This window comes from Myodes glareolus, chromosome X (genome assembly GCF_982192425.1).
Source record: "Myodes glareolus chromosome X, mMyoGla1.1, whole genome shotgun sequence".
Lineage (NCBI taxonomy): Eukaryota > Metazoa > Chordata > Mammalia > Rodentia > Cricetidae > Myodes > Myodes glareolus.
The window spans coordinates 143487346-143500979 of record NC_142053.1 but is presented as its reverse complement, the minus strand read 5'-3'; the positions used below and the strand labels follow the sequence as shown (position 1 = coordinate 143500979).

General features: G+C 38.5%; 1 protein-coding gene across 6 annotated transcripts in view; it reads left to right on the top strand.

Moving 5' to 3' along the window:
• Slc9a7 (solute carrier family 9 member A7) overlaps positions 1-13634 on the top strand; it is a 218940-nt gene that overhangs the window by 110633 nt on the left and 94673 nt on the right. For all 6 annotated transcript variants that reach the window (XM_048461540.3, XM_048461539.3, XM_048461541.3 and 3 more), the window contains exons 4-5: positions 1048-1124; positions 5046-5158. In XM_048461540.3, the coding sequence (XP_048317497.1) occupies positions 1048-1124; positions 5046-5158 (190 nt within the window). The remainder of the gene's footprint in view (positions 1-1047; positions 1125-5045; positions 5159-13634) is intronic.

Genomic DNA, 13634 nt, shown 5'->3' with positions numbered 1-13634 from the left:
AAGATCTCCTGAGTAAATTGGGAGCATGGGGACCATGGGAGAGGATTGAAGGGGAAGGCAGATGAAAGAAGAGGAGCAAGAAAAATATATAGCTCAATAAAAACAACAAAAAATAATGGCTAACATTTTGATAATCTTTCTTTAATTGTGAGTGTTTGGAGGACTTTTGCTTGTCTGTTCTCATTAAGTACTTTTGAATCTCAAATAGAAATTGCCTTTGCCTGTTGTTAAAAGACCTTAAGATCAGGGATAACCTTCTCTTCATCAGGAGACCCCATGGATCTGATGACTTGTAAGAAGTGAGCATGTGTGCATATGTGTTTGTGGTGTTCATTTTGAAGGTAACTTTTGAATATGCAGAACCCCATCAGAGGGATATTGTAATCTTGCAACTTTCTGAATAATCACTGAGTCTTAACATTGATTATAAGTTTTTCCTATAACAAACATGGCCATCTTTAATCAAATTCATTACCATTTTCATTTATCCACTCCTGTCTCTGTTGTCCATCTTTTTCAGACTCCAAAGAGTAAACCAGATGAATATAAGGGGATATCTCAAGTCCAATGAGCATATATTTAGTAGTCTGCTTTCTGCCATCAAATTAAGTAGAAAGATTCTCAAATGATACTTTTTCATTTATTTGTTTCAGACTTTTATCTTTAATGACCTTCTAAGATCCCACTAAAATAGGGACTACCTGGCAGAACTGTGAAATAAGATGGCTTTTGTCCAGTCTCAAAAAAAAGGTTTACATATATAAACACTCAATTCAGTTCATTATTTTTAGCCTGAATTGTTTTGTGTGAAATTTATCAGGTTCTTGGTAACTTGCTTAGTTAGTACAAAGGATATTTTAAAACCACGCTGTTTAAGACTGAATAGCATTATTTTGCAGTGACTCCTGATATTGCTGGATGTATAAACCATGTGACATATTAGGTTTTAGAGGCTTTTAATGTAAAGTTTTTGCTTATATGTTTGATTTTTTTAAATTTGGTTTGCTATCAATAATTATTATAATTCCTATTTTTTGTTTCATTCAGAGACACTTTTTCAGAAATCTTGGATCAATTCTGGCCTACGCCTTCTTTGGGACAGCGGTTTCCTGCTTCATTATTGGGTAAGTCTTCCTTTGTGATATAACCAGTCTAACATACTACCCAAAGGAATGAGATTCATCAATATGGTGTAGAAAGCAGTATTTTAATATTGTATGATGATGGCAATCAGTATAGAGCATTATCCTGTGTAATATGGTAGTTGTTAACTGCATGTGGACATTAAATTCAAATTAAGATGCTCAACATCCTTAACAATCAGAGAAATGCAAATCAAAACAACTCTGAGATTCCATCTTACAACTGTAAGAATGGCCAAGATCAAAAACACTGATGAAAACTTATGCAGGAGAGGTTGTTGGGTAAAGGGAACACTCCTGCATTGCTGGTGGGAATGCAAGCTGGTACAGCCTCTTTGGATGTCAGTGTGGTGATTTCTCAGAAAATTAGGAAACAACCTTCCTCAAGGCCCAGCAATACCACTTTTGGGTATATATCCAAAGAATGCTCAATCGTGCCAAAAAGACATGTGCTCAACTATGTTCATAGCAGCATTTTTTTGTAATTGCCAGAACCTGGAAGCAACTTAAATGCCCATTGACCAAAGAATGGATAAGGAAAATGTGGTACATCACACAATGGAGTACACAGCAGAAAAAAATGACACCTTGAAATTTGTGGGCAAATGGATAGATCTAGAAAACATCATATTGAGTAAGAGAACCGAGATCTAGAAAGACAAATATCATATGTACTCACTCATACTTTTAGATATAAAGCAAAGAAAAACCAGCCTACAGTTCATAATCCCAGAGAACCTAGACAATAATGAGGAGCCTAAGAGAAACATACATGGATCTAATCTACATGGGAAGTAGAAAAAGACAAGATCTCCTGAGTAAATTGGGAGCATGGGGATCATGGGGAGGGTAGAAGCATGGCGGGAGGAAGGGAGGAGAGGAGGGGAGTGGAGAAAATATATAGCTCAATAAAAACAAAAAAAAATTAAGAAAAATTAAAATTAAAATTACTAGATCATAATTTCTTGTAGCATTCTATGATAAAAACATAGTGCCTCTTAGTCTAGGGCAGCATCTTTTTTTCTGTTAATTTATTTTTAAAAAGCTATCTTTTCTCAGTTTACATGCCAAATCCATTTCCCACTCCTTCCCCTCCTCCTCCTCCTTCTATCTTCTGCCTCACCCCTCACTCCACTCCCCATCTACCCCTCAGAGAGGGTAAGGCTTCCTATGTGGAGTCAACAGAGTCTAGCACATTGATTTGAGGCAGAACCAGGGCCATCGCCACTATATCTAGGCTGATCAAAGTATCCCTCCAGAGACAATAGATTCCACAAAGCCATAACAAGAAGCAGGAATAAATCCTGGCCTCACTGCCAGTGTGCCCATAGTCTGCCCCAGCCATACAACTGTCATCCACATTCAGAGGGCCTAGTTTGGTCCTATGCTGATTCCCTCACTGTCAGGCCGGAGTTGAAAGGCTTCATTATTAGCTCGAGTAAGCTGTTTCAGTGGGTAACCCCTTAATGGTCTTGACCTCTTTGTTCATATTCTCACTTCTTCCACTCTTCAACTGGACTTTGAGAGCTCAGCCCAATGCTGATGGAGCATCTTTTAATACAGAAAGTAAGCTAACACTCAAAGGACAGACAACCATAAAGATACAAGGCATGTCAAAGGAACTCAAAAGCCAACTTGAAGTTTTTACCATAGCCAGAACCCATAAGTATCTGAAACACAACAAAATAAATAACTTTTAATTACATTATCATACAGAATATAAAATGAATATTCCCATGTCTATACATAGAGGGATCATTTAATGAAAAAATAAATGAGAAGAGACATTTCACATGCTGAATTGTAGTTAAGTGTTATAAATGTATTCCCTTCCAATTTTAGAACTTAGTCCCCTCATCCCCAGATCTTCATTCCAAGCTAGCTTTGAGTGTGGGCTGCATGTTGTGGCTTCTTATGATGAGGATGGTACAGAAAGTAGGGAAAGAAGAGAGTAGCTGAAAAATAGAAAGCATGGAAGACACTGCAAGCCTTGTTATGATATACCCTTGAGATTTATAGTAAGAAGGGCAGTTCACCTCCCTGCTCATTTACCCCAAACACATCAGCTTTATCTGGAAAAAACGCCAGACAAATCTCAACTGAAGGGTACCCTGCAAACTTTCTGGTCAGCAGTGTTCAGAATTGCCAAGATCGTCAAAAGCAAGCAGTGGATGAGAAACTGTCACAACCAAAGGGGGACCAGGAGATTTAATGACTAAATGCCATCTGGTAGTTTGGATGGGATCTTGGAATAGAAAGGTGATATTTTTAAAAATGTACAAGCAAATCTAAATGTAATAAGGACTTTAACAAAAAAAAATAGTTTGAAAACTGGTGATAAAGGCAAGGACCTTCTATTTTATTCTTTAAAAGGGGGGTCTTGGAGTCTCTCCTTAATGGGGTGAAAGATCACTGACATGCATTCAGGTTCTCTGGCATGCATTATTGATGATGAGAAGCAAGATGGAGGTAAGGCTGGCAGACAGAAATGTACCACGTCGGTGTAGGATTTTACTATAAAGGAATGGAGAAGAAAGTCTACTTTTAAGAAATAATTTGAAAGGTATGAACGTGAAGACCTTTGATAAGCAACGAAGAACAAATCATATCTGTTCCATGGAGTAGTCATGGACTGAAGTTGAACTGATTGGAGCAACACCTGGGCACACACTAGGCAAGCATTAAGTTTTAGCTAATTCTCATAAGGATTACATTCTACAGTGCAAACAATTTTTTTCACCACTAGCCAGTCCAATGTTCTAGTCACTAAAGACATAAGGGAAGACAGTGACATTGTCCTTGCTATCACAACTCTTATTAAATGGTTAGTCTCGGCCTTAGTGTACATGGAGTTAATTCTATGTTATTTTTATTCTTTTAAGCCTTGCATTTGCTGTTATTATTGGTATATGCACACAGATACATACACACATGTGTAATACACAATAGACTATTTTTCAACACTCATTACTGTTTCCGATTATAATCTGCCACGTAGGAAGTTTGCTCCAGCCAAACTGAAATATTGAACTTGGTGATCCCTGTTAGACCATGTCACATTCTGCCCAATATGAGAGGGGCTATAGCTAGCCTGCCTCACCCAAAGAGTGCAAGAGGCCAGGTATATCAGTGGGGACACTGGTGGTCTAATAAGACATTTCAAGAGGGTTTTGTCTTTACCTTCTTTGCACTACTTCTTGATGGAGATATTAGTAATATCTGTCCCTCTAGCTTCACCCAGACCCTTAGTTTTTATGAATTGAGCTATATTATCTTATAAATCTACATTGTAGTCATTTATTATACATTATTTGAGGCTCTATCTTCTATTCTCCTCTATCACCTAGTTGCTTAAGACCCTTTAACTTCATGACTCATCAAAGATCATACCTCACAGATGATATAGTTGTCAATGAGAACAACTTTTAAGAGTGAAATATTCAGGGTTTGGGATGTAATTCAGTTAGTGGAGTTTACCTAAAATGCACAAAATTTTGGGTGGTGGTGGGTTATATCTGTAATTATAGCACTTGAAAGGCAAAGACAAGAGAATCAGAAGTTCAGGGCCATCCTTGAGTGGATCAAAAGTTGAAGGTCATCCTCTGCTACATAGCAAGTCAAGGCTAGATTAGTCTACAGGGTACTTTCTCTCAGTGCCCCACCCCCATGCATGCACAAAAAAGCAACAATAACAAAGGAAGTATTTAGATACTTCTGCAAGATAATAAACCATTCTTTGGTGTCAAAGTTCTATTTGCCTAGGTTCCTGGTAATTGTCCAACAATAAAAACTGCCCATTGCTTTCCTGTATGTCCCTTAAAGTGCAATGTTCTAATAGCACTCTATTTACTGTTTATATGTCAGCAAGATTTCCCCTGACACTGTTTACTTATCATCTTACAGAAATCTTATGTATGGGGTGGTGAAACTCATGAAGATTGTGGGCCAGCTCTCTGATAAATTTTACTACACGGATTGTCTCTTTTTTGGAGCAATTATCTCTGCCACTGACCCAGGTAATTAGACATTTGGCTTGATCATTATGTTACTATATTATATAAGTCTTATAAAGTTAAGAGCAGTTATTGACTTTTTTACAGTAGAGAGACTGTGGCATTAAGAGATGATAGAGGAAGTGAATAGTAGTAAGATCTGGTCTACAGAGCTAGTTCCAGGACAGACTCCAAAGCTACAGAGAAAATCTGTCTCAGAAAAATCAGAAAAAGAAATGGAATTAATTTATAGACCTTGTGTCCTGCACCTCAAAAACGAACAAGATAGCTTGACTCCAAGTTAGAATATATAAAGCAGAGCAGGGGACTGGAGAGATGACTCAGTGGTTAAAAGCACTCGCTGCTTACGTAGAGGACCAAGATTTGATTCCCAGTATTCATATGGTGGCTCACAACCATCTGTAGCCCCAGTTATAGGAGATCCACTTGCAGGGAAAATACCTATACAGATAAATTTCTAAAGTTTCCCAAAGTATCAGCTATTACTTTCTCTAATGTCAGCTATTGCAACTGTGTTTTCCATGTCTATGGATTCAGATGCAGCTTTAAAAAAATCCACATGAATATATGTATTCATGCATACATATATATTCCTAAATATAATCTTCTGGGTTCATATAATGTTACTTGTATGTACGATTTCAGGGTTGTGAAAACAGAGACCATGAATTTGAAGAAGAGTAGAGATGAATATTTGGAATGAGGAAAAGGAAGGGGAAAATGTTGTAATTAAGTTGCAATCTCAAAAATAAAAAAAACAACCAATTGCACATGTATTGAATGTATAAGAAAGTTCTTTTATTGTCTTATTCCCTAACCAATATAGTATAACAACTACTTACATAGCATTTACCTTGGATTAACTATTACAACCAATTTAGCTATGCTTTCAAATGCAACAGGGTACACATAAGTTTTATATACATTTATCATTTTATATAACTGACTTAAACATTTATACATTTTGGTATCTCTGTGAAGAAGTTCCTAGAACTGATTCCCTTTACATAATGAGGATTGACTGACTGTACATCTTAGAAATAAATTACAGAGAAAGGGTTGGTCTAGTCCTAACAATGGGGGTATAAAAATCTTGATGTTTCTGTTGTTGTTTAGATGTGTAGAAGCATGCATGTTGTAAAATACTCTCTAACATTCTGAACAGTAATAATCTTTTGTTTTTCTTTTTTTCTTTTTTAAAAAAGATTTTATTTATCTATAAAACATTCTGCCTCCTTGTATGCCCGCATGCCAGAAGAGGGCGCAAGATCTCATTACAGATGGTTGTGAGCCACCATGTGGTTGCTGGGAATTGAACTCAGGACCTCTGGAAAAGCAACCAGTACTCTTAACCACTGAGCCATCTCTCCAGCCCCTTATTTTTCTTTTTTTTAAAAGAAAACAAACGATTCCCAGAAATCCACAAGGACGACCCCACCTAAGACCCTAAGCAATAGAGGAGAGAGGACCCGACCTGGCCTTGCCCTATAGTCAGACTGATGACTATCTTAAATGTCACCATATAGCCTTCATCCAGCAACTGATGGAAACAGAGGCAGAGACCCACATTGGAGCACTGGACTGAGCTCCCAAAGTCCAGTTGCAGAGTGGAAGGAGTTAGAATATGAGGTAAAGATTATGATGAGGACACCCACTGAAACAGCTTACCTGAGCTAATGGGAGCTCACCAACTCCAGCCGGATTGGGAAGGAACAAGCACAGGACCAAACTAGTCCCTCTGAATGTGGGTGACAGTTGTATGGCTGGGGCAGACTGTGGCGCCACTGGCAGTGGCACCAGGATTAATCCCTACTGCTTGTACTGACCTTTTGGGAACTTATTCTCTTCGAGTAGATACCATGTTCAGCCTAGATGTTGTAGGGAGGGCCCTGGACCTTCCACAAAGCAATGTGCCTTACCCTCTCTGAGGATTAGATAAAGATTGTTTGTTTTCTTTTTTTTAATTTATTAGATTTTTTTTTAAAAAAATAACAAACCAAGTTCCAATTCCCTCCCCTCCTCCCATTCCTTCCACATACCCTCCCACCCCACCCCCATCTAATTCTCAGAGAGGGTAAGTCACATTGCTTTGTAGAAGGGTCAAGGCCCTTCCTACTACATCTAGGCTGAGCAAGGTATCCATCTGAAGAGAATAGGCTCCCAAAAAGCCAGTACAAGCAGTAGGGATAAATCCTGGTGCCACTGCCAGTGACCTCTTAGTCTGTCCCAGCCATACAACTGTCAACCACATTCAGAGGGACTAGTTTGGTCCTGTGCTTGTTCCTTCCCAGTCCAGTTGGTGTTGGTGAGCTCCCCTTATCTCAGGTAAATGTTTCAGTGGGTGTCCTCATCATGATCTTGACCACTTTGCTCATATTCATACTCCTCCCTTGAACAGTAATAATCTTAAAGATAGTGATAGTTCCCACTTGACCATTGCCTCTGAGGGATCCTTTATATTAGTATAATTCTCAGATCTTTCTTCAAAGAATGTTCTATAGTCTACTCACTCAGTCCATTATGGTAGTCACTGGTCATGTGCTGCTCCTGAGCATTTGAAATGTGGGATACTGCAAACTGAAGAACTGAACTTTAGCTTTCATTTAATGTTAAACAATTTAAATTGAGTGGCTTCGTATGACTAATGATTACCACATTGAATAGCATGGTGCTAGACAGTTGTATAGTTCTGAAAAATCTCACTGTTCTAAAATTCAATAACCATTTTTTTTTACCATCACATATTATCAAAGACTCTCTAAATAGGTATTGAAGGATTGACTGCTTGAGGAACTTGGTTTGTGAAAAGGTGAGATTGTGGAGTCTCGGCCTTTGTGTTAAGTTTTCACTGGGCCAGTCACTGATCAGCTATCTTGGGCCCACTGTCCCTTATTCCATTGGCAATCTCATCTATAAAGGAGAAGTAGTGGTTCCTGTTTCTAAGACTCTTGTGAGAATGAAATGCAGCCATGCATATAAAGCACTGAGCATAATGTTTGCTGATTATGTTGGCCTCTGTGCATATCAGATTCAGGCAGAGAGTTCTGCTTTATTCATGTTTGTTTAAAAGATAAATAATAGATCCTCACTACTCAAGCATGCGTCTAAAAAACACCCCGAAAGGTAACTTTATTTAAATGCTAAGCTATCTGTGACTGTGTTCAGAGAAGAATCTGTTGAGAAATAGATTCTTCATAAGCCCCAGAAGGGGTGTACCACCACGGCCCAGCTATTCCTCTTTATAGCTTTTGGAATTAAGTCCATTTTGTATATAGAGATATGTGTAATATGAACGGGCCTGCTTGTTGGGGTTTATGTCCTGCCCAGTTACCCATAGCCGGCAAGCCCCAAAGAAAATCACATAGAGATCTCCATAAGTTATAAAACTGACTGCCAATTAGCTCAGGCTACTTATTAGCTTTTGTAGCTTATATTAACCCATTATTCTTATCTATGTTAGCCACATGGCTCGGTACTTTCTCAGCAAGACAGCTCACATATTGCTTCTTCGGTAGTCTGGGCAGAACTGTGGAGGGAGCGTCCTGCTTCCCAGAATACCCCTGTTCTCATTGCCCCACCTCTACTTCCTGTCTGGTTGACCCAGCTATACTTCCTGACTGGCCAATCAACATTTATTTAAAACATTATTGACAAAATACAGACAATTCTCCCACACCAGATATGGGTACTTTATAATGAGCATTCACAAATATTAAATGATATTTCAAAAACAAGTGATGTGTTCAAGAAAAGTCAATTGAATGAACAGATCAGGTTCTTAAGATGCTTTTCTTCTTCCTGTGTGTGCCAGCTGTTCTGTGATCTGTAAAGAGTCTTGCAGTGGTGGGACAGTCTGTTGCATACTGTATTCGTCAGCTGCTGCGGGAGTACCTTCCACTCCTTCAGCCAATAGTCGCTGAAGTACGAGCCCACGGTGCTGCGGGAGCGCCTTCCGCTCCTTCAGCCAATAGCCGCTGAAATACCAGTCCACTGGGACGTGGTATATTTCTCTTTAAAAAAGAGCGGCAAGCCTCGTCTCGGTCTCTTGGTTCCGGCGCTTGGTTCTGGCTCCTGCTCCAGCGACTAGGCTCCTTTTCTGACGGTTTAAGTGTATGTAAGTTTTACCCCCCAAAATAAATACCCCTTTAAAACCTAACTGGTGTGGGATTGATTTGCCATTATATGGCGCCCAGTGTTTTGTTTAAGAACCACCCCACACCCCCTACCCACCAGCTCAGCTGCTGGCCTCTGGCTTGGCTGCCTGCCGCCAGCTCGACTTGCCCAGCTTGGCTTGGCATAAGCCCTCCCTCAGCCATAACTTCCACGCCTCCCAGGATACACAGGTTCGAGAATTCCTACGGGAATTTTAATGCAGAGGGAAGATACTATTTTAGAATGGATCTTTTTACCTCACAAACCAAGTAAAAAATTGAAAACTTATGTAGAAAAGGTCTCTGAATTAATTATAAAAGGTAAACTGAGACTTCGTCAACTAGCAGGTATAGACCCAGCAGAAATTATAGTGCCTTTCACTACTGATGAAATAAAAAAGTTATGGAAAGACAATTAATCATGGCAAAGTGCTTGTGCTAATTTTTTGGGAGAAATTAATAGCAACTATCCAAAAATTGGTAGACTTAACCTTATAAAGAGAACTTCTTGGATTCTTCTTTGAATTGTACAAGATGCTACAATAACTGGAGCCTGTACATTTTATACTGATGCTAATAAATCAGGAAAGGCTGGTTACAAATCAGATGAATTGAGTAAGGTGGAACAAAGTCCTTATACTTCTGTCCAGAAGGCAGAATTATATGCCATTTTATGGTGCTAAGGGATTTTAAAGAACCTCTTAATATTGTTACAGATTCACAATATGCAGAAAGAGTTATCTTGCATATTGAAACTGCTGAATTTATACCAGATGATACAGAGTTGACTTCACTGTTTATCCAGGTACAAGACATAATCAGGAATAGGCTTTGCCCGATGTACATAACACACATCCGATCCCATATGGGTCTGCCAGGTCCTCTAGCACAAGGTAATGCAGATATTGATCAATTATTGATTGGTAGTGTGTTGCAGGAATCTGAATGTCATAAAAAAAATCACGTCAATAGCAAAGGTTTAAAGAAAGAGTTTTCCATTACATGGCAACAAACTAAGGAGATTGTAAAGAGATACCCTATTTGCTCTTTATATAACCAAACACCACTACCTGCAGGGACTAACCCGAAGGGTACTCAAAGGAATGAAATCTGGCAGATGGATGTGTTCCACTTTGCAGAATTTGGAAAATTAAAATATGTACATCACACCATTGACACTTATTCAGGCTTTCAGTGGGCAACTGCTTTAAGCTCAGAAAAAGCTGACTCAGTAATCACACATTTATTAGAAGTTATGGCCATTATGGGTATACCTGCACAAATAAAAACAGATAATGGTCCAGCTTATGTCTCTAGGAAAATGAAACGGTTTTTTGCTTATTATAATATTAAGCATGTTACAGGTATACCATACAATCCTACAGGTCAAGCAGTCATAGAAAGATCAAATTGAACTCTAAAGGACATGTTAAATAAACAGAAAGGGGTGGGAAATGCCCCCAGAAATAGATTACATAATGCCTTATTAACCTTGAATTTTCTTAAAGCTAATGAGAAGGGAACAGCAGTGGCAGAAAGACATTGGATAATGGAAAAGTCTACTGAAATAAATCAACCGGTTTATATCAAGGATGTGCTGACCTCTCAATGGAAGCCAGGAGATGTGCTACGTTGGGGAAGGGGTTTTGCTGTTTTTTCCACAGGAGAAGAAAAATTGTGGATACCATCAAAATTAATAAAGGCTAGATTTGAAGAGAAGAAACCTCTTGGAAACGAGAAATGACAGCATCTACAATGATGATAACCATACAGGTGGTAAGAAAAACATAGAATGGGGGCAGGGTTCTGTTCTTATCTGACAGGAAAACACTCGTCTTTGAAAAATTCAAAGGACCCTGGATGTTTGAATACTGATAGATGGAAAAATAACTACCCAATATGGATTATCAAGAAAACTGAATAGGTTCTGTGAGTATGAAGCTCTGGAATATACTAAATCATATTTCTGAATTTATAGAGCTGGTTTTGGGGTTGGACTCTTGGCTTGGTCCCTCTCTAATTCCAAGCCTGTTGTTAGGAGAAAAACCCAGAGTTTCTGGAGTTTCTGTCTTATGTCAAGAGCCATGATATGAGACAGAAAGAAATATGAGTTTAGAAAACATCTTTGCTTTTCTTCATATCTATCATACTTTTCATTGAATATGTCTATCATACCTTTCATTGAATATATTTTTGTATATGTCTATATAACTAATATTTAAGTTTTCCACAATGAACAATGAGTTTTTTCTGCACTGACATTTGAAGTTTCCAGGAAGAAGATGGGACCCCCATAACAACAATTCCACTCGGTTGATATGACGTCATGATACTGAAAGTGCTACTACAAGTCCTGTTTCGGGTATCAGCTGCACAGATGATTCCAACTTGGTTAGCTGAAATGGTGCACATCTTGCACAACATTCTGGCCAGACCTCCACAAAATACTCAGAGACTGTTTGCAATTTTAAAAGACATTGGTCTTGAAATTTAACCATCATTTTACTTTCCCAGGATCCTCCAGAAAGAACCTCACCCCCATGACAGCTGGAAGTAATTCTAGAGGACGATGTCCCCTCTCTCAGCAGTTTGTCCTCAGGTTTAGGAACAATATTTAGGGATTGATTATAATTAGTATACAGTTGAGAGTTGGGAAAGGAATTTTATAAGCTCAGGGATCTTTTTGGAAAAAAAAGAGGGAAAATTGGATAGATAATAATGGTATTTGTGAGTAATTGTTTATAGATAATTACATCGGCGTAGAATTTTGTATATGGATACAAAGTTAAATTATATTGAATATTGTATGTATGCATGCTTCTACCTGTTTAAAACATTTTGTATGTATTGATATATATTGTATTGATATATGTTTACCATATTGCAGTGTACATTTCTTCCTCTGATTAAGACACTTATATATTGTTTATGTATTGATATTTATTAGTTACATTTGGAGGTCATTGTCCTCATTTATTGCACAGTTGTTTATTCTTTTAGTCCTTAAGTTAGATACGTGTTAAGAATTATAGATCAATAGTCATCTATGTCTGTCATATTTATGGTTAGACTAATCAGGTTCTTTAGATACATAGAGATTATATTCTGTATAAATCGTCTTCAACCTCTTCGAAAAGCTGTAGAAAATGGCATTTAATTTAATCTTAGAGTTCTGTGTAGTGAGACACAATCACTCCTGGCAACACCGACCTATTCCCGAGAGATTGTTGGGCACCAAAGACACTCCACTTGGAGCTTGTCTTCTTGATAAAACTGGCCTCTGGACAAGGAACTGCCCATACCTCAACTACTGACAAATACACAGTATCCGGAAATGGATAAGCAGAACTGTCAAATTTTACCAAGACAGGGTAAGACGGTTTTGAAAAAATCTCTTGCCTGTTAAAATCCGGAAATGGATAAAATCCGGAAATGGATAAACAGAACTGTTAAATCTTGCCAAGACAGGGTAAGATGGTTTTGAAAAATCTCTTGCCTGTTAAAAATAATCTGTCAGTTATTCTAGGCCTTAGTCAAAGTTGGTTGCTTCAATGCTGCAAACAGGTCTTTGGTGATTGCCCAGGTAGCCAGTTGTCTCTGTGATTTGTTGCATGTTTTGGAAGTTCTTTGATTGCACTTCCTAATTACTCAGGTAACATTATTTCCCTTCTTGGATCTTCTATGGGGTTGAAGACTAGATAAATGTAGCTACTTTCCTCTCATGACTTGGCCAAGTTATTTATTATACAAGACTTTAGCTAGTTAGAATAGGATATTTGTACTTATTGTATATAATTTTGTAGGTTTGTACTTACTGTATATAATTTCGTAGTAGGCTTAGAACTCTCTTACTTAAACAAAAGGGGGAGGTGCTGCGGGAGTACCTTCTGCTCCTTCAGCCAATAGTCACTGAAGTACGAGCCCATGGTGCTGTGGGAGTGCCTTCCGCTCCATCAGCCAATAGCCGCTGAAATACCAGCCTACTGGGACGTGGTATATTTCTCTTTATAAAAAGAGCGGCAAGCCTTGGCTCGGTCTCTTGGTTCCAGCACTTGGTTCTGGCTCCTGCTCCAACGACTAGGCTCTTTTCCTGATGGTTTATGTATATGTAAGTTTTACCCCCCAAAATAAATACCCCTTTAAAACCTAACTGGTGTGGGATTGATTCGCCATTACTTAGCTTTGCATCACTACAGGAAAATGTTGGAGACAGTAACTTAAGAAAGAGAAATGATTTTTCTTTGTTCATTTTTTTGTTTGTTTTTGAGACAGGGCTTCTCTGTATAGCCCTGGCTGTCTCAAATTTGCTTTATAGACCAGTCTGGCCT